The 27,387-nt window shown below is 41.8% G+C and overlaps 1 protein-coding gene across 3 annotated transcripts in view; it reads right to left on the bottom strand.

Moving 5' to 3' along the window:
- The window catches only part of Atp7a (ATPase copper transporting alpha), a 114,201-nt gene that overhangs the window by 41,320 nt on the left and 45,494 nt on the right, over nucleotides 1-27,387 (bottom strand). Inside the window, exons 2-7 of one of the 3 annotated variants that reach the window (XM_042668248.1) lie at nucleotides 23,538-23,682; nucleotides 14,097-14,586; nucleotides 12,173-12,898; nucleotides 7,489-7,695; nucleotides 2,498-2,661; nucleotides 204-365 (exon numbers count right to left, since the gene is read on the bottom strand). In XM_042668248.1, coding sequence (XP_042524182.1) covers nucleotides 204-365; nucleotides 2,498-2,661; nucleotides 7,489-7,695; nucleotides 12,173-12,898; nucleotides 14,097-14,586; nucleotides 23,538-23,657 — 1,869 coding nt within the window. In that variant the 5' untranslated portion in view covers nucleotides 23,658-23,682. The remainder of the gene's footprint in view (nucleotides 1-203; nucleotides 366-2,497; nucleotides 2,662-7,488; nucleotides 7,696-12,172; nucleotides 12,899-14,096; nucleotides 14,587-23,537; nucleotides 23,683-27,387) is intronic. The other 2 variants (XM_042668247.1, XM_042668250.1) reach the window with 2 other exon arrangements.

The following is a 27,387-nucleotide window of genomic DNA, read 5'->3' as shown; positions in this document are numbered from 1 at the left end:
GGGAGCTAGAATGAATTTGTAAGAATAAAGAAAGATCACATTTTCCAAAAAGAAATGTTCTCATTACCTGACTTATGTAATTGTAACCCTACTGTACATCACCTTGATAGTAATACTAAAAAGTTTTAAAAAGAAAAAAACCAAACGTATTCTGTTTTGTTTTTTAAAAAAAGAATAAAGAAATAAAGAGTCTTAGGACTTACTTCAATTGTGTGGATAATGTCTCTAGGACCAATAATTTCTGGATCATATTTAACATGTGCTTTGTTAGTTGCCAGGGCCACAGAGCAGTAGAAGATCCCTCGGTGCTTTGTAAGAGTAGATTCTATTTTATGTACACAGGAAGCACAAGTCATTCCTCTTACCTGATTAAAAACAAAGGCTTTGTTACTCCAAAATGTACTTTTTTTTCAATTAACATGAGTTAGACTCCTGGAAGTTGCCTGAAGGATATTCAACAAATTAAAAATTTATTCAAGAATACCTACTCCATGATAATGACAAATTGCCTTGTGAAGATTAAAATGTGTTTGTGACTTTAAGAATCACTATTCCACAATACTTTGAAATATGTGAAATTTGTGTAATCACCTAATCTCAATTTAAATAAAAAGTGTGAGAGAAGGGATGGGTGATAATGTTGCCAGACACCTTGTACCTTGTACTCATACTGTTTTGTAGAATGGGAAGATTTTTGTGCAACTACTTAAAGATATAATAATTAACAAATGTAAAAAAAAAGAATATCTACTGAAGGGATAACAGCAAATATGGCTAGTATAGACCCCTAAAATTCTTTCCTCCATAAAAGAAAGAAGAAAACTGGCAAAAAAAAAAAAAAATCAGAATTATTCTTTTAAAAAAATTCTGGAGCTGGGAATGTGGCTTAGTGGTAGAGTACTTGCCAAACATGCAGAAGTCCTAGGTTCGATTCCTCAGTACCACATAAACAGAAAAAAAACCAGAAATGGTGCTGTGGTTCAAGTGGTAGTGTGCTAGCCCCTGAGTTCAAGCCCCAGGACTGGCAAAAAAAAATTCTGGCTATGTGGCCTTATTTGTCTGTTCTCCTCCCATCCAGTCTTATGGACATCTCTCCCCACAGTAACAAAACTAAAAATAAAAAATTAGCTCCAGAGCAGCCAGTGGAGAGGACAGGAAAACTTAAAAGTGCTTTCAAAGTCTCATTTCCATAGTACTGTCATTATTTGACAATTAACTGTCATCTAATAGTTCCCTGAAATACCCCACGTGCAAAAGTGCCTGTGTGGCTGGGTGGTGCAGTAGCCCATGCCTATAATTCTAGCTACACAGTAGGCTGAGACCTGAGGATCATGGTTTGAAGCCAGCCCACCAAAAAAGTCTGTGATGCTTTTATCACCAATTAAGCACCAAAAAGCCAAAACTGGAGCTATAGCTCAAGTGGTAGAACACAAATATTGAACAAAAAAACTCAGGCACAGTGCCTAGGCCCTAAGTTCAAGCACAAAAATTAAAATTAAAAAAGAGACTCGAGGACTTTCCTGTCTAGGCTATCTTTGAACAATAATCCTCAGATCTTATCCTCCTGAGTTGCTAGGATTACAGGCATGAGCCACCAGTGCCCAGTTCTCTCTGTTCTTTTTATGTGACCTTCCTAAGACAATTATTGCTAATTACTATGTGTGTATCAACTAGTTGGTCCTTTAAGTATATGTGCACACAATACATATATATGTTTATACACATTCTTAATTGCATCTTTAATTAATTGAAATAACTTAAATTGGTTATAGTATCACACTACAATTTGTTTTTGTTCAAATAGTATATCATAGAGATTTACTTGTCCATCAGTATTGATCTATTTTATTCTTGAAGCAGTTATTTAAAAAAGTAGTTATATGCAATCTATAAAAATAATTTATTGGAATTGGAGCTGTGGCTCAAGTGGTGGATCACTACTAACCTTGAGCAAAAAAATAAAACTCTCAGAAACACTAAGCCCAGAGTACATACACACACACACACACACACACACACATGCACGCACGCACGCACGCACGCACGCACAGCTAATCTCCATGTTTTCACTGATTCCCAACTCTATTTTTTTTTGGTCAGTCATGGGGCTTGAACTCTGGGCCTGGGCACTGTCCCTCAGCTCTTCAGTTCAAGGCTAGCATTTTACCACTTGAGCCACAGCGCCACTTACAGCCTTTTCTGTTTATGTGGTGCTGAGGAATCGAACCCAGAGCCTCATGCATGCGAGGCAAGCACTTTACCATTGAGCCCCCTTCCCAGCGCCCCAACTCTATTTTTAGTTCTTAAAAATATATACATATATATCCATTCCATGTTGGAGGGTTACTATTAAGTTATATATTTCTATTTTTTAGTTTTCTTTATTTTCATTATATATCTTCTTTTCCAAGCCTTTAAATATCTTTACAGCTCTTTTATAAACCTCCTCCAAGTATTTTCTGGTCATCTCATTAATCACACAAAACTTCTTACTTACAACAAGTTCCAAAATACCATCTCCTTCATCGGCATTTTCAATCACAGTGGCTCCAAATCCAAGCTCTCGGATTAACTCTGCTATCATTGAGGGTTGTATAACAGTAGGATTATACCTCACTTCTGCCTTACCAGCCATCAGGGCCACAAGCACAGAATGTATTCCTGGGAGCATTGATAAGAAAAACAATACAGATAACAGTCTTTATCAAAGAGTAATGGTATAATTACTTTTTAGTATTTCTCATTTAACTGTGAAAGGACTGAGGTGAATCTGTAGAAATATATTAATTTTTATTTGAGTCTTAAGCCCAAATGATATAAAACTATTTGAAAGGTGGCCTCATTCACTTAACCTTATTATGGAAAATTTCAATTACATATATATGAGAGAAAACATAATAAGCTTGATCTATCCATCACTCATCTTTAACATTATTAATTCACTGAGTAAATCTTCTTTGTTTACTTGTTTAAGAGAGGAGAGGACCTTGCTGTTGCTCAGGCTGCCCTTGAACTTCTAAGTTTAAGTGATCCTACTGCCTCAGTCTCCCAAGTCACTGGAACTGCAAGATGTCACTGTGACAAGCTCTCATTATCTACATTCCTACTAATTCTTCTCTCTTCCTTCTACTCAAATTGTGTTGAAACAAATCCTATGATCTTACTATTTCATGTGTAAATGTTTAGGTATGTATCTCTAAAACATGTACTCTTAAAAACAGCCACAAATAGGTATGGGGATATATTTCAGTGGCATAGTAGACTTGCTTAGTATGTGTAAACTCCTAGGTTCTATCCAAACACCAAAAGGATAAAACCCTAACATTGATATCATTTTCACACCTACAATAAAGTAATTTTTCTATGCCATCAAATATGCAAGAAGTAGTCATATTTTTACAATTTTCTCATAACTGTTTCTTACTTTAATAGGTTTTTTTTTGCTTAAATTAGTATCTAAATGAATTATTAATTACAACTGGTTAAGAACATATCTTGTGGGCTGGGAATATGGCTTAGTGGTAAGAATGCTTGCCTAGCATGCATGAGACCCTGGGTTCGATTCCTCAGCACCACATAAGCAAAAAGAAAAAAGCCGAAAGAGGCGCTGTGGTTCAAGTGGTAGAACACTAGCCTTGAGCTGAAGAGCTGAGGGACAGTGCTAGGCCCAGAGTTCAGGCCCCAACCAGACCCAAAAAACAAAACAAAACAAAAAAAGAAGTTGTGAGGCAGAATAGAGTAGGGGAAATGACACATGATAAATACCAGCCAGGGAATTCAAAAACAAACATTGTAATTAATGAGTAGTTCTATTAGAAACACAAAAGGAATATATTCTTTGCTTTAACTCTCCCACTCCTTCATAAGGTGTGGTATTACTACAAGGAGAAAGAAAGAAACAAACAAACAAAGAAAGAGAGAGAGAAAGAAAGAAAGAGAGAAAGAAAGAAAGAGAAAGAAAGAAAGAGAGAGAAAGAAAGAGAAAGAAAGAAAGAGAGAGAAAGAGAGAGAGAGAGAGAGAGAAAGAAAGAGAGAAAGAAAGAAAGAAAGAAAGAAAAAGAGAGAGAAAGAAAGAAAGAGAAAGAAAAAGAAAGAAAGAGAGAAAGAAAAAGAAAGGAAGGAAGGAAGAAAGGAAGGAAGGAAGGAAGGACAAAAAACAAGAGCACCTTTCTCCATTTCTCCATCTGACCTTGCCTATTGGCCCAATATAGTGTGCTCTGAAAACTGAACAAGGACATCATAAAGAAAGATACGTATCCTAGAAAAGCAAATACTTGGGAAAACAATTCCTCCAGGCACAAAGTATTTATCTCAAGAATGGACATCTGACTTGAAAAACTGTACAGCAGAATGCATTCTTTCTTTGAAGGGATGCTCAAACATCAATGATCCAAGTTTAATGAGCAGTTGGTCTTAGAGACCCTGAGCCCAAGTGATAAAAGTGTAACACCAAGTGATTAAATTTGTGCTAGGTGTGAGAACAAAGAAAAACACTTCTCCTAGAATAACTTTATGTGAAGCCCTTATCATATATATCCCTGATGTCAAGAGTTCCCTTTGTCTCCCTTTGAGAACCCACATTCTATATCTCTTAGGAGTACCTCTGTCTTTCTGCTTGCTTACTCAATAAAGCTCTGCCAAGTTTTCTTACCCTGTGACTTGTCCTGAAATTCTTTTTTTGCCAGTCCTTGGGCTTCAAGTCAGGGCCTGAGCATTGTCCCTGAGCTTCTTGTCCTGAGTTCTACAACTTGAGCCAAAGCCCCATCTCAGGCCTTTTTGGTAGTTATTGGAGATTAGAATCTCATGAACTTCCCTGCCTGAGCACCTCAGATCTCAGCCTCCTGAGCAGCTAGGATTATAGCCATGAATTACTGGTGCCCAGCCCTGAAATTCCTATTCTGCAATCCAAGTCAAGAACCTGGTACTAAAACCCTAAGTGGAGGGTCCCTACTTCTAGGGGGAAACTTCACAAACCCTCACCTAGATAGAACTGCTGACAGTTGTACAAAGGGGTTTCAATTCTAGAAGTCAGTTATGAGTACTATGCATCTTGATTAATGTCACCCTTCCATTGTTCTCCCCTTTCCTTCTCCATCCCATCCCTACCCTCAAGTTCTGTAGTTCAATTTTCATATAGTGTATATTGGCTATAATGACTGTATTGGCTCATCCTTCTCCCCTCCATGAGTGTGTCCTTCCTCATTTCCCTCTCCTAACCAAACATGTTTCAGTTTCCTAATATTCATTTTGATAAATTGTCTGATAGTTATTCAAAGAAGTTACATTGTATAAATTTTGGTTTTAGAAGTACCTATATTGGGCTGGGAAGGTGGCTCAGTGGTAGAGCACTTGCCTCGCATGCATGAGGCCCTGGGTTCGATTCCTCAGCACCACATAAGCAAAAAAAAAGCCAGAAATGGCGCTGGAGCTCAAGTGGTAGAGCATTAGCCTTGAGCTGAAGAGCTAAGGGACAGTGCCCAGGCCCAGAGTTCAGGCGAGGAGGAGGAGGAGGAGGGGGAGGGGGAGGGGGAGGGGGAGGGGGAGGGGGAGGGGGAGGGGGAGGGGGAGGGGGAGGGGGGAGGGGGAGGGGGAGGGGGAGTATAAACGACCATAGGTGTTGCTTGCCTCGTAAAAGGGAATTTTCTGAATTGTCTAGATTTGTTCTCAAACAATAGCCTTGCAAACTTCATTTTGCTTTCATTTTCTTAGCAACTTCCCCTCTTTGCTTTTCTAATTAATCAAAGGATAATATAAGCTTGAGCCTTGACTGTATTCTAATCAGAAATAAGAGAGGTTGAAATGAACAACATAGAAATGAGAGGGGGGGGGCTGGGAAGGTGGCTCAGTGGTAGAGCGCTTGCCTTGCATGCCTGAGGACCTGGGTTCGATTCCTCAGCACCACATAAGCAAAAAAGAAAAAAGCCAGAAGTGGCGCTGTGGCTCAAGTGGTAGAGTGCTAGCCTTGAGCTGAAGAGCTGAGGGACAGCGTCCAGGCCCAGAGTTCAGGCCCCACGTCTGGACCCCCCCCCCCAAAAAAAAAAAAAAAAAGAAATGAGAGAGGGGCTGGGAAGGTGGCTCAGTGGTAGAGTGCTTGCCTTGCATGCCTGAGGCCCTGGGTTCAATTCCTCAGCACCACATAAGCAAAAAGAAAAAAGCCAGAGCCGGGCGCTGGTGGCTCACACCTGTAATCCTAGCTACTCAGGAGGCTGAGATCTGAGGATCGTGGTTCAAAGCCAGCCCGGGCAGGAGAGACCGTGAGACTCCTATCTCCAATAAACCACCAGAAAACCGGAAGTGGCGCTGTAGCTCAAGTGGTAGAGCGCTCGCCTTGAGCTGAAGAGCTGAGGGACAATGCCCAGGCCCAGAGTTCAAGCCCCACGACCGACAAAAAAAAAAAAGAAAAGAAAAGAAAAAAGCCAGAAGTGGCGCTGTGGCTCAAGTGGTAGAGTGCTAGCCTTGAGCTGAAGAGCTGAGGGACAGAGCTCAGGCCCAGAGTTCAGGCCCCATGAACAGACCCCCCCCCAAAAAAAAAGAAAAAAGAAATGAGAGAATATAGTGTATATCTGTGAGAAGCCTGGGTTCAAATCCTAACGCACGCACATATGCACACAAGCTCGTGTACACACGTACACACACACACACACACACACACACACACACACACACACACACAAAGGATAGAACACAGACTAGATAATATTAAATGAAAGATTCTTCACACCATTCGTTTTCACAAAGTAATGATCTGATCTGGCCTTAATATATAAACTGATGTATTAAATACCCTTGGAATTGTTTCCCCAGTAGCTATCACATTAATCATCACTTCTGTATTAAGTCTTTGTGAAAAATGTTTATCACTAAGACACTTTGCACAGCCTCAGTACCAAGCATAAGACTTTGATCTCATTAAACATAATTACGTTATCACTATATGATTAACATGACTATGGAGCTATCCTAGAAAGTCTGTATGAGTGCAGATGTATAAAGTTTCAAAACATTTAAGTGTAAGTCAATAATACACTATGTTTCAGCCAGTTGCTCAGGCCTGCAATTCTAGATACACAAGAGGCTGAGATCTGAGGATCGCCAATCAAAGCCAGCCTGGACAGGAAAGGTCATGAGACTCTTATCTCCAATTAACCTGAGATATGGCTCAGGGGGCAGAGTGCTAGCCTTAACCACAAAAACTCAGGGACAGCACCCAGGCCTGTGTTCAAGCTGTAGGACTAACACACACACACACACACACACACACACACACACACACACACACACACACACACACACACACACACACACACACACACACACACACACACACACACACACACACTGAATAAAAGAAATGTACTCTTTACCTGATTTATGTAACTGTATATCAACCTTTCTAATAACAATAAAAATATAAATTCAAAAACAAGAGACCAAAGGGGCAAGTATGCAAATAAATACACAAAACAACAAACTTTAAGAGTTGCTTACCTTCTTCTCGCCTTAAATTCCGTTCAATGTTTGCTACACAAGAGGCACAAGTCATGCCAGTGACCTGTATATAACACTTAGAAGAAGCCTTTGTGTCTTCCTTGTTGTGTACTGGTGTCATCATTTTATCTGATTCATTCGCTGAAGGCAAAAGTGACATTTCCGATGAGGGCTGAGCTATCACTACCAATGGCTCACTGAGGTCTGCTGAGAAGGAAAAGATGAATTTCACTTGTGGCATTATTTTCCACCTGCCACTTTGTCATGAGCCACAAACTACACTTCCAAGCACTGCTAAACCATTTCTCTAAATTCAGGAACTTCTAGCTTTAATTCAGAGATTTTCTCCACAGAAGTTAATGTGACTAATTATTTAGACCAGTGTTCTCAATCTTTAATGTACACATGAACCACCTGGAAAACTCATTACAATTAAAATATATATTTGGATTCAATAGGTCTGTATTTCTAATGACCAGCCAAGGGATACTGGTATAATTCATCTGTGAAAAGTGTTTGTTTTTGCTGGTCATGGGGCTTGAACTCTGAGCCTGGGCACTGTCCCTGAGCTTTTGTACTCAAGACTATCACTCTACCATTTTGAGCCACAGCTTCACTTCTGGTTTTCTAGTGGTTAGCTGGAGATAAGAGTCTCCCAGATTTTTGTGCACAGGCTGGCTTTGAACCCCAATCCTCAGATCTTAGCCTCCTAAGTAGCTAAGATTACAGGCGTGAGTCTCCAGCGCCTGGCTCTAACTTTTCTAATAAAGAACTACATATCTTTTTTTTTTTGTCAGTCATGGGGCCTGAACTCTGGGCCTGGGCACTGTCCCTCAGCTCTTCAGCTCAAGGCTAGCGCTCTAACACTTGAGCCACAGCACCACTTCTGGCTTTTTCTGGTTATGTGGTGCTGAGGAGTTGAACTCAGGGCCTCATGCATGCAAGGCAAGCACTCTACCACTGAGCCACATTCCCAGCCCCCTACATATTTCTTTTCAGAGGATAAGAATCTCTGTCTTTGGGCTTGGATGCGTAGCCTGGATCCTGGAGCACCAGCCACCTTGAAAGCAAGCTTCAGATACCTACTTTGAGTCTCAGTCTCTGACAAATAAAAAAGAAAATAAAAGAAAGAAAGAACTACAACAAACAAAAAAAGAATCTTGGCCTTTGAGACTGTCTACACTATAGAAAATTCACTCAAGAGGTTTACACAGAGGATTATCAGTTCAAAACCACCTTGAACTATACAATGAATTTAAAATCATCCTGGAACTAGATATTGAAATTCTGTCTCAAAAGAAATATAAATATAAAATCCGGGTGCTGGTGGCTCACACCTATAATCCTAACTACTCAGAAGGCTGAGATCTAGGATCGTGGTTCAAAGCCAGCCTGGGCAGCAAAGTCCGTGAGACTCTTATATCCAATTTTACCAGAAAACCGAAGTGGCACTGTGGTTTAAGTGGTAGAGCACTCCCTTGAGCTGAAGAGCTCAGGGACAGAGCCCAGGCCCAGAGTTCAAGCCCCACAACTGACAAAAAAAAGAAGTATTAATATAATTAAATAAAAAGTCTACACAGTTATTCTGGAAAGCCAGTCTGCCATTTCCTCAAAAAGTTAAAACAGGTGCAGTGGCTCATGCATGTAATCCCAGCTATTCAGGAGGTGAAGATCAGGAGGATCATGGATCAAGGCCAATTCAGGCATAAAAATCCATGAGATACCATTTCCATAAAAAGCAGGATGTGGTGATTTATCTGTTATCTCAACTATGCAGAAAATGTAAAAGGAGGATCAAAGTCCAAGTGAGACTGGAGAAAATTGAAAGACCCTAATATAAAAATAGCTAAGGCAGGGGCTGGAAAGCTACCATATGACTAGCAATTTTTAAAACATATATTCATGTAAAAACATGTATACTATGAATGCAGCATTTTTTTTTTTTTTTTTTGGTCGGCCGTGGGGCTTGAACTCTGGGCCTGGGCGCTGTCCCTCAGCTCTTCAGCTCAAGGCGAGGGCTCTACCACTTGAGCTACAGCGCCACTTCCGGTTTTCTGGTGGTTTATTGGAGATAGGAGTCTCACGGTCTCTCCTGCCCGGGCTGGCTTTGAACCGTGATCCTCAGATCTCAGCCTCCTGAGTAGCTAGGATTACAGGCGTGAGCCACCAGCTCCCGGCTTGCAGCATTCTTTATAAAAGCCAGAGAGTAGAAACAACTCAAAATCAAAAAAACAAGTCTGGCTCTGGTAGTTCATGCCTGTAATCCTAGCTATTCAGAGGGCTGAGATTTGAGGATTGCGTTTTTAAGCCAACCTGGACAGAAAAGACCCTGTGAAATATCAACCACTTAAAAAATGGAAGAGGCATTGTGGCTCAAGGCAGAGTTCTAGCTTTGAGCAAAAGAGCTCAGGGACAGTATCCAAGCCTTGTTTTCAAGCCCTATGACCAATCGCAACAACAAAAATGTTAATGTCTCTGGGTTGTTTCTCATGGACATTCATCCACTATAATTAGACATGTCATTAATAAAATTTTTCTTCAGCTTTGTGAGTTTAAAAAAGAACAATACTGGGTTGGGAAGGTGGCTCAGTGGTAGAGTGCTTGCTTGGCATGCATGAGGCCCTGGGTTCAATTCCTCAGCACCACATAAGCAGAAAAAAGCTGGAAGTGGCACTGTGGCTCAAGTGGTAGAGCGCTAGCCTTGAGCTGAAGAGCTGAGGGACAGCACCCAGGCCCAGAGTTCAGGCCCATGACCGACAAAAGAAAAACAATAGTATTTGATAATGGCATTCTAATTAGAATAGCAAAGGTTACACACTATGTAGCCCAGGCTGGCCTTGAACCTATGATACTCCTGTCTCTGCTTCCCAGAATTACAGATTTGCATGACTATGCCCAGAAAGACAATTCTTCTGCTTAGTTGAAGGCCAGATTCAATTCTAGCTCAAAACAACTAGTTCAGCTGGGAGCTGGTGGTTCATGCCTGCCTGATCCTAGTTACTCAGGAGGCTGAAATCTGAGAATTGTCATTCAAAGTCAGAAAAATCTGTGAGACTCTTATCTACATTTAACCAGCAAAAAGTCAGTAGTAGAACTGTGGCAAAAAAGCTAGAGGATTGTGCTTAGGCCGAGTTCAAGCTCTAGTACTGGTACAAAAGAGAGGGAGAGGGGCTGGGAAGGTGGCTCAGTGGTAGAGCATTTGCCTTGCATGCCTGAGGCCCTGGGTTCGATTCCTCAGCACCACATAAGCAAAAAGAAAAAAGCTGGAAGTAGCGCTGTGGCTCAAGTGGTAGAGCTCTAGCCTTGAGCTGAAGAGCTGAGGGACAGCGCCCAGGCCCAGAGTTCAGGCCCCACAACCAGACCCCCCCCCCCCCAAAAAAAAAGAGAGAGGGAGAGCCGGGCACCAGTGGCTCACGCCTATTAGCTACTTAGGAGGCTGAGATCTGAGGATCACTGTTCAAAGCCAGCCCGGGCAGGAAAGTCCGTGAGACTCTTATCTCCAATAAACCGCTAGAAAACTGGAAGTGGCGCTTTGGCTCAAGCAGTAGAGCACTGGTCTTGAGCTGAAGAGCTGAGGGACAGCACCCAAGCCCAGAGTTCAAGCCCCAAGACTGACAAAAAAAAAAAAGAGGAAGGAAGGAAGGAAGGGAGAGAAGGAGGGAGGGAAGGAAGGAAGGAAGGAAGGAAGGAGGGAGGGAGGGAGGGAGGGAGGGAGGGAGGGAGGGAGGAAGAACTAGCTTACATAGGCAAATTTCAGTAAATAAACATTTTTGATCCAGTTCAAAAGTAAGAGCTATAAGAGATATGAACACTTTCAGACAAATCTGAATCAGCTGAATTTGAATGCCAAAATTTAAAATCACAATTAAAATTGTATTATTTTATTTTTACCTTCCTTTTTAAAATAACATTTTCTTCCCCATTATATAAACACATACACACATGCTTGTTATAAAAACAACCTTAGCCAGGTGCCAGTGGCTTACCATGCCTATAACTCATTACTTAGGAGGCTGCAATCTGAGTACTATGGTTCAAAGCCAGCTTGGGCAGAGAAGAGTCTTCTTTCCAATTAACCAGGAAAAAGCCAGAAATGGGGGGACTGGGAAAGTGGCTCAGTGGTAGAGTGCTTGCCTTGCATCATAAGGCCCTGGGTTCATAAGCAGAAAAAAAAAGTTGGAAGTGGTGCTGTGGCTCAAGTGGTAGAGTGCTAGCCTTCAGCTGAAGAGCTGAGGGACAGCACCCAGGAGCAGAGTTCAGGCCCCACGACCGGACCCAAAACAAAAACAAAAAGCCAGAAATGGGGCTTTGGCTCAAAGTGGTAGAGCACCAGCTCTCAGCCAAAAAGCTAAGGGAGAGCACCAGGCCCTAAATTTGAATAAACCTCATTACTGGCACCAAAAGTTTTTTTTTTTTCAATCTTAAAATACACAGGAAAACACAGTAGAAACCAAAAGAACAGACTTTATCATACCACACAAAAATAATCACTATTAAAAAACTAAAACAAATTCTGCAAACATCCTTACATGAACCATACATGGATTACCTTCTTGGGACTTACTTGTAAAAAGTGGAATGAATCCTTTCTCGTTATTAAAAGCCAAAGTACCACATTGTTTTCCATCTTACTGGATGGAAATCAAAGAGCATTTGGTAAATCAAAGAGAAAAAGGGTAATTACCTGATAAGGTGGCATCAAATCCCATGTCTTCTATTGCTTCTCTCAAGGTCTCTGGAGAAGTGAGTAGAGGATCATACTCCACAGTCCCATTGCTGTTTGCTAGGGAGACGCGGATGGATTTCACACCTGGCTTTTTTGATATGACCCCCTCAATAGACTGCACACAGGAATTACAAGTCATGCCAACAATGTTTATCAGGGTTTCCTGAGTCAGAGGCTGGCTAACTGTATTCAAAGGTGTCTTTTGAGGAGAAGTGGCAGAGGGAGAGTTGGAAGTACTCTCAACTTCACTTGCAATGCTAACTCTATATTGTCCTGGTGAGACAGCCTCTATTGCTTTTCTCAGAGTTTCTGGAGTTACTGAACTTGCATTGTATTTTACAGTGGCAGACCTATTCTCTAAAGAAACGACAATGCTGCTTACATATTGGAGTGTAGAGAAAGCACTTTCGATATTTGACACACATGATTTACAATGCATGCCATCTATGATGAAAATAGCTGTAGAATCACTGGTGTGTGAGGGACTCCTTTGCTGAGATCCTTCTGGAGATTTCACTGGTGTGTTCTTTAGGCGCTCGACATCAATAGCTCCCAATTTCAGGTACTTGGGCTGTTTTTTGACAAATGCTGGGAAGCCTGCTGCTTCAATCTGTTTCTTTATTTCCTCTACAGTGATCAAATGAGGCTGATAAACAATAGTAGCTTCTTGATTGTCCAGGGAGACTAGTTAATAGAAAGAAACATAATTATTTCATTTCATATCATCCCAGGCCACTTCAGAATCATTGTCTGTCTTCACATCAGCTTTTCTTAAAATCATTTTGGATTTTTTTCATAAGACGTGAAACTAGTAAACATGCTAGAAATAGGTAAAAGGTGTGACCACTGTTCTATAGTCTCTAAGTTTCCAGTTGCCTAAGTAAAAACAAATTGAGTAAGTATCCTAGGCATGATGTGGTAAAAAGTCTGAACTCCCTGCCGGGCGCTGATGGCTCATGCCTGTAATTCTAGCTACTCAGGAGGCTGAGATCTGAGGATCATGGTTCAAAGCCAGCCTGGGCAAGAAAGCCCGTGAAACTCTTATCTCCAATAAACCACCAGAAAACCAGAACTGGCACTGTAGCTCAGGTGGTAGAGCACTATCCTTGAGCTGAAAAGCTCAGGGACAGCACTCAGGCCCAGAGTTTAAGCTCCACGACCAACAAAAAAAAGTCTGAACTCCCTAAGTCACCACCCCAGCTTTTAGCTTTTTCTGCTAAACTAAAATCCAAGACTCTCATTATAATCATTAACTTTATTGCCATTAATACTGGGAATATGCTATGCCTCAAACTCCAATAAGGCAACAAGTCCCACAAAGTTGAAACCTATACCTGGGAAGAAAGCAAAAAGTGAAAAAACAGAAAATGAAGCCAGGCAGCAGTGGCTCATGCCTGTAATCTTAGCTGGGATCTGAGGATTATGTTTTGAAGCCAGCTCAGACAGAAACACTTTTTCTTTCAGTCGTGGGGTTTGAACTGGGCCTGGGTACTGTCTCTCAGCTCTTCAGCTCAAGGCTAGCGCTCTACCACTTGAGCCACAGCACCACTTCCAGTTTTCTGGTGGTTAGTTAGAGATAAGAGTCTCTTGGACTTTCCTGCCCGGGCTGGCTTTGAACCATAATCCTCAGATCTCAACCTCCTGAGTAAGCTAGGATTACAGGCATGAGCCACCGGTGCCTGACCCAGCAGAAACTCATCTTCAGTCAACCACCAAAACCAGAAGTTGTAGGTCAGATGGCAGGGCACCAGCCTTAAGTGAAAAAGCTAATGGACAGGTACCCAGGCCCTGATTTCAAGCCTCAGTACTAACACAAAAAGAAAAACACAGAAAACAAAGCCTTACAAAACAATCGATTTAAAAAAAGCAGTGAAGAAATCACCTTTAATTCGCTGAACACCTTGCAGTTTCCCAATTTTTCCTTCAATGGTGCTTGTGCATGAGTGGCAGGTCATACCCTCCACCTTCATCTTCAGCATGACTTCACCTGCTTGAGTCATGCTGGGGTCTTCACAGATTCCTGGCTTTTTCTCCTGAGTTCCAATATCTAAACTGAGGTCAGGAACCAACTCTATTATGTGACTGGCACTCACTATAGAAGGGATTATTGTCACTACTGCAGTTCTTTGCTGAGGGGAAATTTTAATGTCAGTCACACCCTTGGTCTTGAGCAATGTACTTTGGATATGGTCCCACGGTGGAGCCAGTGGAGCAGTAACAGTCAGAAATACAGTATTAGTTAAAACTGGGAGTGGGTTAGAATTCTGGAGAATAGCATCAAAGCCCATGTCATCGATGGCTTCTTGTAGAGTCTTTGGAGTATGTATTTTAGGGTCATAAATAATAGTTGCATTCTTTTCTTCTAATGAAACCTTTCAGAAGAAAATTTCAGAAGTTAGTTTCATTAAATTATATGATACAGGAATTAAGAATACCAAATGAAGAATGACATAAATGATTCAATATCATGGAGTCTTTCTAGGGCGTTTTCATCTTCACTATTCAGAAAGAAAGAGAGAAAGAGAGGAAGGAAGGAAGGAAGGAAGGAAAGAAGGAAGGAAGGAAGGAAGGAAGAAAGAAAGAAAGAAAGAAAGAAAGAAAGAAAGAAAGAAAGAAAGAAAGAAAGAAAGAAAGAAAGAAAGAAAGAAAGAAAGAAAGAAAGAAAGATAGATAGATAGATAGATGTGTCTACCTAGAAGATAAAACAATATGTAGGCCTACGTGACTGTAGTACCAGTCAGGTATTTGCAACATGCGCATGCCAAACACACCCTAGAATTTCACAACAGAGTATACACTACTTCCCACCATCTCTATTCGAAATTTACTCCAACCCTTTACATTCCACCGACTCAGAGGTTACATAAGCCAGGCACCAATGCCTTACACCTGCAATCCTAGCTACTTAGGACACTAAGATTCAGAGGTCACAGTTTGAAGCTAGCCTGAGCAAAGTAGTCCAGGAGAGTTCATTTCCAAAACAGCAAAAGGCAGGGATGGAAACCTGAGGCATGGCATAGATGGTAGAGTGCCAGCCAATGAGTGAAAGCAAGTGTCAGATACCAAGTGCAAGTTCCAGACTCAGACAAAAAAAGAACCAACCCTTAGCCAGGTGTCAGTGTCTCACAGCTTCAGAATAAGAACCATGTTTGGACAGTGTCCATAAAAATCTTCACTGGTGCCAAGTTTCATAGCTTTTCTGTGAACAACTTCCCTTTTTCCCTTCTCAGATCAAGCATGGAAGATATTCATGGGAAAGCTTTTCTAGAGTATAGAAAAATGGACCTGGGTAGAGAGAAGGGACTAATCATTAGTAAAATGTTACTTATGTCCTTCTAAAATTAAATTCAATTAAAAGCTAGCATTATCCAGGTGCCAGAGGCTCATGCCTGTAATCCTAGCTACAGGAGGCTGAGATCTGAGAACTGGCATTGGTTCAATTGCAGCCCAGGTAGGAAAGTCAATGACACTCTAATCTCCAATTAACCACCAAAAAGCCAGAAGTGGAGCTCTGGCTCAAGTGGCAGAGCACTAGTCTTGAGCAAAAAAGCTCAGGTATAGGGCCAAGGCCCTGAGTTCAAGTACCAAGACAGTCACACACAAAAAAGTTATGAGGACTGGGGAGGTGGCTCAGTGGTAGAATGCTTGCCTTGCATGCATGAGGCCCTGGGTTCAATTCCCCAGTACCACATAAGCAGAAAAAGCTGAAAGTGGCACTGTGGCTCCAGTGGTAGAGCACTGGCCTTGAGCTAAAGAGCTCAGGGACAGTGCCCAGGCCCAGAGTTCAGGCCCCATGATTGACAAAAAAAAAAAAAGTAGGGTACTAGCCAGGCGCTGGTGGCTCACACTTATAATCCTAGCTACTCAGGAGGCTGAGATCTCAGGATAACAGTTCAAAGCCAGCCCGGGCAGGAAAGTCCTTGAGATTCTTATCTCCAATAAACCACTAGAAAACCGGAAGTGGCGCTGTGGCTCAAGCGGTAGAGCCCTTGCCTTGAGCTGCAGAGCGCAGGGACAGCACCCAAGCCCAGAGTTCAAGCCCCACGACCAACAACAACAACAAAAAAGTGAGTTGCAGCCGGGCGCTGGTGGCTCACGCCTGTAATCCTAGCTACTCAGGAGGCTGAGATCTGAGGATAGCGGTTCAAAGCCAGCCCGGGCAGGAGAGACCGTGAGACTCCTATCTCCAATAAACCACCAGAAAACCGAAAGTGGCGCTGTAGCTCAAGTGGTAGAACGCTCGCCTTGAGCTGAAGAGCTGAGGGACAACGCCCAGGCCCAGAGTTCAAGTCCCACGACCGACAAAAAAAAAAAAAGTGAGTTGCAGAGCAATAGATGTGGCGTGCTTCCAATTTTACTTTAAAAAAGACAATCAAATATATACATACACACACAGTTCTATATCCACAGTATTTATGGAAAGACTACATACATACATACATACATACACACATACATCTACATATACAGGACAACCAGTTTCTTTTGGAAGGGGGATTTTTCAATAATAATAATAATAATAAACTATTTAATATTAGCAATGAATGTATTTATTGGTCTGAAGGAGAAATTTAATTTTTTAAAAATAATAGTATCTGGGTTGGGAAGATGGCTCAGTGGTAGAGTGCTTGCCTTGCATGCATGAGGCCCTGGGTTCAATTCCTCAGCACCACATTAGCAGAAAAAGCCGGAAGTGGTGCTGTGGCTCAAGTGGTAGAGCCTTGAGCTGAAGAGCTGAGAGACAGTGCCCAGGCCCAGAGTTCAGGCCACATGACCAGAAAAAAAAATAATAACAGTATCTATAAAGAGAACAAACTGCAGTGTTTATCTGTGCAAAAGACAAAAACAGAAAAAAAAAAGATCCAGCATTGTAAGTTTCGGGAACAAAGTAATTTGTTAACACAGCATTAACCTTTGGAGTCATTTAGTACTTGGATCTAATTAAATTTGTTTTTAAATTTCCGCTTCAAAGAAGCCAACCATTCATATTATCTGCCCATTTTCTTTTTCCTTTGAACAGTCTGCTGAGATGATGAAATTAAACTTCAGGTTAATCCCTTTAATGTCTACAGTCTTAATATTAGCAGGACAAATAAGAACAGCACACCCATTCACAGCACAATTTAAGACATAATTTCCAAAGTGCATTTTAAATGGTAAAGCTGCAAAGGTAAATAATCATATTCTATTTACTCCAAAAGTAGAGACTTCTGGACACCTCTCTCTTTGTGCTTTTTACATTAAAGCTTTAATTTGCTCCACTGTTGCACTTTTCGATAAAGCAACCTCATTCAGTTCAACAGCACAATTATATCACATCATTTGTAACACTAGCAAAAGCTCCTTGACTTAGTCAAAACATGGATCGCCAAAGGTTGCTTTCTAAACTGTTTGTACATTAACCTTAATTATGATTCAGAAATTATGATCCAGAGAATTTTCATATTTGTAAGTGATCACTATTTATATATTAATAAATATATTCATGTTGAGCTACATTCTGACTACAAATTATGTTTGGACAAGACCATTTTCTAAATGGTGCCTAGAATGAGACAAATCTACATTTTTGAAATTGAATTGGAGGGACCTTAAGAAAAAAAATACAAAATTATTAATAAAAATCACAAAATTATTAATAAAAAAAATTACAGCATGGCATATTGGAGCATGGTTATAATCTCAGCACTTCTAAGGCCAAAGCAGGAGGAACTGGAGTTCAAGGTCACATAGTGAGTTTACCGCCAGTGCAGACTATATAGTGAGATCCCTACTCAAAACAGAACAAACACTGGGCACAGGTGGTCCACACCTGTAATTCTGGCTACTCAAGAAGGTGAGATCTGAGGATCACAGTTCAAGGCCAGCTCAGGCAAAAAAGTCTATGAGACTCTCATCTCCAGTTAATCACAAAAAAGAAGTAGAGCTGTGACTCAAGTGGTAGAGTACTAACCATGAGCAAAAAAGCTTAGGGGCAGCACCCAGGACCAGAGTTCAAGCCTCAGGACTAGCACCAAAAAAAAAAAAAGAAGAAAAGTCACAAACATACCAATTTCATAAAAGTTTTTGATAAGAGGAGGAAAGGCAGAGCTGGGAAAGGCAGAAGTGTGTTTCTTTTCATGTTAAGCAATCAAATTATAATGACCATGCAGTATCTCTGACATTTGTTTAAATCACTATTGGTAACACAAAGTGGTTTTACATTATATCACTGCCATTCTTCCTTTACTATTGAATCAATGTCCAATTGTATTTGTCTGACTAATCAGACCTTACTAGGTAGCAGTGAATTCTGGGAGCTGCAGTGGAAATAGCAAGTAGGCTGTTTTGGGAAATAGCAGTGTATGTACAAATAGAAAAGTAGAACATACCCCTACGGTTATAAATGTATATGTTATCACAAACATTCTCCTAAAACACTTTGCTAGGTAGGGAGCTGGTAGGTTCAGAAAATATATTAGTTAGCCGGGCGCCGGTGGCTCACGCCTGTAATCCTAGCTACTCAAGAGGCTGAGATCTGAGGATCACGGTTCAAAGCCAGCCTGGGTAGAAAGTCCGTGAAACTCTGATCTCCAACTAACCACCAGAAAACCGGAAGTGGTGCTGTGGCTCAAGCGGTAGCTTGCTCACCATGAGCTGAAGAGAATAGGGACAGTGCCCAGGCCCAGAGTTCAAGCCCCATGACCGACAAAAAAAAAAAAAAAAAGAAAGAAAGAAAATATATTAGTTGTAAGTGGACAGTAAGGAACTAAATCATTTGAAGAAAAATTATGTGAACTAATCTGGGTGTATTGTCACACAGCTGTAGTCTCTGCTACCAGGAGTTCAAGAATATTGAGTTACAAGATTATTCTAGGCTTACCAGGTGAAGGTGGCTCATGCCTGTAATCTTAGCTACTTAGGAGGCTGAGATCTGAGGATTGCAGTTCAAAGCCAGCCAGGGCAGGAAAAGTCCGTGAGACTCTTATCTCCAATAAACCACTAGAAAACCAGAAGTGGCCCTGTAGCTCACCAGGCCCAGAGTTCAAGCCCCACAACCGACAAAAAAAAAAAAAAAAGATTATTCTTGGCAAAAAGTTGACAAGACTCCTCATCTCAACAAATAAGCTGGGTATATTAGTCAATACCCGTCATCCCAGCTATGCTGAATTGTGATTCAGAACCAGTCCTGGACAAAAAATGCAAGATTGTATGAAAAAAAACTAAAGCAAGAAGAAGTTGAGGCCCAGTACTGGTGCCTCACACCTGTACTCCTACCTACTCAGGAGACTAAACACACACACACACACACACACACACACACACACACACACACACACACACACACACACACACACACACACACACACATTGGGGACATAGCTCAAGTGGTGAGAGTACCTGCTTAGCAAGCACAAGGTCCTGAGTTTACACACACACACACACACACACACACACACACATTGGGGACATAGCTCAAGTGGTGAGAGTACCTGCTTAGCAAGCACAAGGTCCTGAGTTTACACACACACACACACACACACACACACACACACACATTGGGGACATAGCTCAAGTGGTGAGAGTACCTGCTTAGCAAGCACAAGGTCCTGAGTTTAAACTCTAATGTCACCAAATTTTTTTAAAGGACAAGAAAGAAAAATTATGTGAACTATCTCCTGATAGTTATAATAGCTTTACTATAATTAGCACAGACAGTACTCTATAATTAGTAAGATTCAGCTGGTCTCTCAAACCAAGTGAGGAGGTGAATTGGTTTCATTTGAGGATAAGTACAGTTGTCACACTGTCACACAACTCATTTAAAGCTTTAGGACTGAAGGGTTCAACTCAGCTCACTCTGCAAAGAAAATTAAATAAAACCATATCTTTGCTGAGTTTGGAAATGGGGGAAGGAAGCAATGGAAGAGCTAAACCAGAGTTAGACCAAGGTAGATGATAAGTACAAAAGATTTAGTTTTAAAGCACATGAATATGTCTAAGTATATACACAAATGCCTCTGGGAGAAGGTATATTTCACCGGGTAATAAAGCTTTCCTAATCACAATGAGCAGCATCGTCTTAGCTAGTCAGAATGTACAGTAAACAAATGAGAAACACTGCCTTCCCCCAAACAAATAGGCAAATGGATCCAAAGTTAATTTTGTCCTCAATGGCCAAGGTGAATGTAAAACTCAAGACTTGGAAAAAAATTACCTACAGCTTTTTCAAAATGAACTCCAAGAAATGGAAACAGAAGTTTTTTTTTTTTTCCTTTATTGGTAGAGTACTAGCCTTAAGCAAAAAAGCTGAGGGACAATGCCCAGGCCCTGAGTTCAAGCCCCATAACTAATTACCTACAGCTGCCAATCTGGAAAAAAACTGCCCACATATGAATATCACATTTCACATGACTTTAGAATTAAGGAAAAATGTCAAACCTCAAGAATCAGATTACGTACTCACTAGACACTACATTGAAAATTTACTATACAACTTGTGGGTATAGATGGGAGGGAAAAACTGGGAGAGAGCAAGGGAAGGGTTGATACTGTCCAAAAAGATATTTACTCTTTACCTGATTTATGAAATGGTAACCTTTCTGCACATCATCTTTATAATAACAATTTTGTTTTGTCGGTCATGGGGCTTGAACTCTGAGCCTGGGCATTGTCCCTCAGCTCTTCAGCTCAAGGTGAGTGCTCTACCACTTGAGCCACGGTGCCGCTTCCAGTTTTCTGGTGGTTTATTAGCGATAAGAGTCTCAGGGACTTTCCTGCCCGGGACGGCTTTGAACCGTGATCCTCAGATCTCAGCCTCTTGAGGATTAAAGGCGTGAGCCACTGGCACCCAGCTATAACAACAATTTTTAAAAAAAGAATAAAGTTTTAAAAAATCAGATTGTGGGGGCTGGGAAGGTGGCTCAGTGGTAGAGCACTTGCCTTGCATGCCTGAGGCCCTGGGTTCGATTCCTCAGCACCACATAAGCAAAAAGAAAAAAGCCGGAAGTGGTGCTGTGGCTCAAGTGGTAGAGCGCTAGCCTTGAGCTGAAGAGCTGAGGGACAGCGCCCAGGCCCAGAGTTCAGGCCCCACAACCGGACCCAAAACAAAACAAAACAAAAAATCAGATTGTGCCAAGTAGTCAATTTTTGGCAACAGAAACAAGGCCAACTGAAGCCAATGTGTACTAGATTTAGTAAGAATTATAGATGAGAACATTATAGACACAATAAAGTATATATACAGGAAGAAATTCTATATTTCACTAAAAATCCACAAACACTTTTTGAAATCTCTAAAGAGTAAATAGGTAAAAAGTAAAGTTTAGATAAGGTAGGACTTCCATAAGAATCTAATTTAGGGCACATAAAATGTTCCAGTTCCAATATAATGAATCATACACTTAAAATATAAGGAGCAAGAATCCATTGGGTATCTAATTTTAAATACATGCTAAATCTGGTGCCCATTTGGAAAACATTCCTTTAAAATGTGGTATGTAGCCAAGCACCAATGGCTCATTCCTGTAATCCTAGTTACTCAGGAGGCTAAGATCTGAGACTTGTGGTTCGAAGCCAGCCAGGACAAAGAAAATCCCAGAGATTCTTATTTCTAATTAATTAATAAGATGACAAAAGTGTAGGTATGGTTCAAGTGGTAGAGCCTTGACTAAATAAGTTAAAGAAGAGTGTGAGGCCCTGAGCAAAAAAAAGGCACAACATTCAAAGTCAATCACAATAATGTCAAGATTACATGTTCAGATAATTTTTAAACAGGAAAACATTTTTATGAAAAATATTTTTGTACCCTTCCCTTCCCTCCTTCTCTTCCTTTCCCCCCTCTTACCCCTCCCCCCCAGCATACCCCTTCTCTCTCTCTCTCTATCTCTCTCTCTCTCTTTTTGTCCGTCATGAGGTTTTAACACTGGGCCTGAGCGCTGTACCTCATTCAGCTCAAGGCGAGAGCTCAACCACTTGAGCTACAGCACCACTTCCGGTTTTCTGGTGGTTAATTGGAAATCAGTGTCTCACAGCCTTTCCTGTCCAGGCTGGCTTTGAACCGCAATCCTCAGATCTCAGCCTTCTGAGTAGCTAGAATTACAGGCATGAGCCACCAGCGCCTGGTCCCCTTCTTTTTTTAATTCCAGGTTTAGCTATGTTTCCTGGGCTGGTCTCAATCTCCTGAATTCAAGTAATCCTCCTGGCTCAGACATGTCCAGCTTTCTTTTTCTCTTTAAAAGGGAATTAACAACCAGGCACTGGTGGCTCATACTCGCAATCCTAGATACTCAAGAGGTTGAGATCTGAGGATCACGGTTTGAAGCTCTCCATGAGACTCATCTCCAAAAAAAATACTCAAAAAACCCAGAAGTGGTGCTATAGCTCAAGTGGTAGAGCACTTGCCTTGGGCAAAAAAGTAGCTCAGGGATAGCACCCAGGCCTAGATAATAAAATAAAAATAAAAAATAAAAGGGAAGGGGCTGGGAAGGTGGCTCAGTGGTAGAGCGCTTGCCTTGCATGCATGAGGCCCTGGGTTCGATTCCTCAGTACCACATAAGCAAAAAGAAAAAAGCCAGAAGTGGCGCTCTGGCTCAAGTGGTAGAGCACTAGCCTTGAGCTGAAGAGCTGAGGGACAGCGCCCAGGTCCCCAGAGTTCAGGCCCCAAGACTGGACCCAAAAAATAAAAATAAAAGGGAATTAACAAACCAGGCACTTGTGGCTCACATCTATAATCCTAACTATTCAGGAGGCTGAGATCTGAGGATCATAGTTGGAAGCCGGCCTGGACAAGAAAGTCTGTGGGACTGTTATCTCCAATTAACCACAAAAAGCTAGAAGTCAGCCAAGAGCTGATGGCTCACACATGTAATCCTAGCTACTCAGGAGGCTGAGATCTGAGGATCATGGTTCAAAGCCAGCCCAGGCAGGAAAGTCCATGGAACTCTTATCTCCAATAAACCACCAGAAAACTGGAAGTAGAGCTGTGGCCCAAGTAGTAGAGCACTAGCCTTGAGTTGAAGAGCTGAGGGATTGTGCCCCCCCAGTGTTCAAGCCCCATGACAGACCAAAAAAAAGCTGGAAGTGGAGCTGTGGCTCAAGTGTTAGAGTGCTAGCCTTGAGCACAAAAGCTCAGAGACAGTACCCAGGCCCTGAGTTCAAGCCCCAGGTTTGGCACCAAAAAAAGGGGGGAATTAACAGGACAAACCAAAATTCTTTAGCATCAAGGTTAGGAGTGCAGCAGTCATTCTTGTCAATGTGTCAGTATGCCTGGTTCTGTTCCAATGTTAGAAGCAACCTCCTAATGGGATTCTAGTCAACGTCACTGATTTCCAGGGAAACTTACTCTGATGTGGTGAACACCATTCAGTTTCCCAAGCTGCTGCTCAATGGTCCGAACGCAGGAATTGCATGTCATACCCTCTACAGAAATGGTGACAGAACTCACACCCATGCTTGGATCCATTTCCGTTTCTTCTTTAAATTCCTGTCTTTAAAAAAAAATCTTGTTAATTTAGCCATGGAAAGAATTTTCCTCATCAATTTTTCCTCATACTTCCCCAGCTGAAAGCATGCTAGTATAAAGTATGACCACCAGGCTGGGAATGTGGCTTAGTGGTAGAGCACTTGCCTAGCATGCATGAAACCATGGGTTCAATTCCTCAGTACCACATAAACAGAAAAAGCCAGAAGTCATGCTATGGCTCAAGTGGTAGAGCACTAGCCTTGGGCAAAAGAAGCTCAGGGATAGTGCCCAGGCCTTAAGTTCAAGCCCCAGGACTGGCAAAAAAAATTAAATTAAAATATGACCAGCAATCTTTTATCCTTGCTTAGGAAAAAGTTTTACTCACCTTTGACAAAGCAAAAAATAATAACTTGTTTCTATAGCTAACTAAAATAACCCCATAACACTTAATAAAAATAACATACTTCATCAATGCTTTCCTATTCATTTCCCATACATAAATTCGCTTAATGTTGGAAGTAGATAAAATGAAGACCCAACCAAGCATGCCAAAACCTATCCAACGGCAACCAATGTCCTAGCTGATTACCTACACAAGCCCACTTGAACTTGTGTTCACTGACCTCCCATCCCATCCTTAAATCTTTCTAGGTGCCACTCATAATGTCTCCAGAGCCCTTACTCATGCCCCAGGGACTTGGCCTCAGGGCCTCTGCTTTAGCTCTTCCCCTTGTGGGGTTCTTTATCCTTCCAGAGGTCTGCTTGGCTAACTTCCTAAACTTCCAGTCTTGGGCTCTAATCTAACCTTCTTACTGAGGCCTATGTTGAACAACTTATTTAGAATTAAAATTTGGGCTGGGAAGGTGGCTCAGTAGTAGAGCGCTTGCCTTGCATGCTTGAGGCCCTGGGTTCGATTCCTCAGCACCACATAAGCAAAAAGAAAAAAGGCAGAAGTGGCGCTGTGGTTCAAGTGGTAGAGCGCTCGCCTTGAGCTGAAGAGCTGAGGGACAGCGCCCAGGCCCAGAGTTCAGGCCCCATGACCGGACCCAAAAAATTTATTAAAATTTTTAGAATTAAAATTTATAGCCCTTTGGCACACATACCCTTGACTCCTTTTGCCTTTTGCCTCTATCTTTTTAAAAATATCTTTCAGCCAGGCACTGGTGGCTCACACCTGTAAACGTAGCTACTCAGGAAGCTGAGATCAGGATGATCACGGCTCAAAGCCAGCCCAGGCAAGAATGTCCATGAGACTCATCTCCAATAAACCACCAGAAAACCAAAAGTGGCACTATAGCTCAAATGGGAGAGGGCTCGCCTTGACCTGAAGCGCTCAGGGACAGCACCTAGGTCCAGAGTTCAAGCCCCGTGACTGACAAGGAAAAAAATATCTTTCATAGCTGGGTGCTGGTGACTCAGGAGGCTGAGATCTGAGAATCACAGTTTGAAGACAGCCCAGGTAGGAAAATCCAGGACACTCATCTCCAATTAATCACCAGTAAAACCAGAAGTGGAGCTGTGGCTCAAAGTGGTAAAGAGTGCTAACCTTGAGTGAAAAGCTCAGGGACAGTGCCAAGGCCCTGAGTTTAAGCCCCAGGACAACAGTGCATGCATGCACGCACACATAAGTGCATGTGTGTGTGTGTCTGTGCATGCATGCGTGTGTCACTGAACTCACCATTTTCTAACTTTGTGCATAATTTACTTATTTATTCTGTTCACTGACTATTGTCTGTCCACTAACTTTCTCAATCTTTCTTTCAAGAAGTGGAACCCAGGGCTGGGAATGTGGCTTAGTGGTAGAGTGCTTGCCTAACATTCATGAAGCCCTGGGTTCGATTCCATAGTACCACATACACAGAAAAAACCAGAAGTGGCACTGTGGCTCAAGTGGTAGAGCCTTGAGCAAAAGAAGTTCAGGAACAGTACCCAGGCCTTGAGTTCAAGCCCCAGGACTGGCAAAAAGAAAAAAGAAAATAAAAAGAAGTGGAACTGAACTCCTTTTACCCCAGACATGCCCCAGACTTTGGAAATAGACAATGGCAGCAGTAACTCTGTTTTCTGGGATTAGGTTATGAAGAGAGAAAAGGCAGGCCTGTAGGCTGTTCCTTGTCATTAATGGCATCACCCAATTTAGTAGAAGCCATCTGCCTTGCATGGAGATAAATAAGAAGCCATATGGAGAGGTCACATGATGAGGAACTTCTGCAAAAACAACTAGGATCTGAGACCTCTACCAATAGCAGCTGAATGGAGTCTAGAAAACTCATCCTTTTAAGGCGCTACATTTCAGTGGGGTCCAGTATACTTCCAAACAGGTGCAACCATAATAACTATGTGGTTGCTCATTTCCATTTACCCCGAAAAGAAACCCATTAACTGCTCCCTATTCCCATCTACTCAGAACCTCTAGAAGACATGAATTCACATCCTATCTCTATGGATTTGTCTATACTGATGATTTCCTATAAATTAATTCATTCAAGATGTGACATTTTGTTATTGGATTTTTTCACCTAATGTTTGTAAGGTACATCAACAAGGAGAATGTATTGATACTTTTTTCATATTTTTTTCAGTTTGTATTTTTGATGGTTCTGTCTTTACCTTATGTATTGTGTATTCAAGAGTACATCTTTGGGAGCTGGGAATGTGGCTTAGTGGTAACATGCTTGCTTAGCATTCATGAAGCCCTGGGTTTGATTCCTCAGTACCAGAAAAGGCCAGAAGCAGCGCTGTGGCTCAAGTGGTAGAATGCTAGCCTTGAGCAAAAGAAGCTCAGCAGCAGTGCCGAGGCTCTGAGTTCAAGTCCCAGGACTGGCAAAAAAGTACATCTTCAGAAGATTTGCAGGGGCGGGGGGGTGGTACAGAACTCAAGGGAAACAAAGTGAAAAAATGAAGCAGTGAAACTCACTGGACACTGATAAAAGTGAACTGCACAACTCATGTGTGGAGATGGGAGGGAGGAAGGGAGGGAGGGAGGAAGAGCAAGAAGGGAGGGAGGGAGGCATTGAGAGAGAATGAGGGAACAGAAGATACTGTAGAGAAGGAAATGTACTCATTACCTGACTCATATAATTGTAGCCCCTCTGTATATCACCTCTATAACAATAAAATAAATTAATAAAATAGAAAATATTTTGATAGTACAGTTTTTTTTGTGTGTGTGTGCACATGCACCAATACTGAATCTTTTTTTTTTTTTTTTGTCGGTCGTGGGGCTTGAACTCTGGGCCTGGGCGCTGTCCCTCAGCTCTTCAGCTCAAGGCGAGCGCTCTACCACTTGAGCTACAGCGCCACTTCCGGTTTTCTGGTGGTTTATTAGAGATAGGAGTCTCACGGTCTCTCCTGCCCGGGCTGGCTTTGAACCGCGATCCTCAGATCTCAGCCTCCTGAGTAGCTAGGATTACAGGCGTGAGCCACCAGCACCCGGCTACCAATACTGAATCTTAAACTCGGAGCCTACACAGTCTCTTACCTTTTTCACTCAAGGCTGATGTTCTAACATTGGAGTCATCTCTCTACTTCTGGTTTTTTGGTAGTTATTTAGAAATACGGGTCTCACATACTTTCCTGCTGGGTCTAGCTTCAAATAACAATCCTCAGATCTCACCCTCCAAGTAGCTAAGGTTACAGTCAAGAGCCACTAGCACCCAGTGGAGTTAATGTATGTTAATATGTAACTACTTTTTTACAAATTTATGAAATATTTCAGTAATACCTAAGAGCA

This window comes from Dipodomys spectabilis, unplaced genomic scaffold (genome assembly GCF_019054845.1).
Source record: "Dipodomys spectabilis isolate Male_0828 unplaced genomic scaffold, ASM1905484v1 ptg000424l, whole genome shotgun sequence".
Taxonomy (NCBI): domain Eukaryota; kingdom Metazoa; phylum Chordata; class Mammalia; order Rodentia; family Heteromyidae; genus Dipodomys; species Dipodomys spectabilis.
The sequence above is the reverse complement of the archived record's forward strand: the minus strand, read 5'-3'. Positions and strand labels throughout refer to the sequence as shown.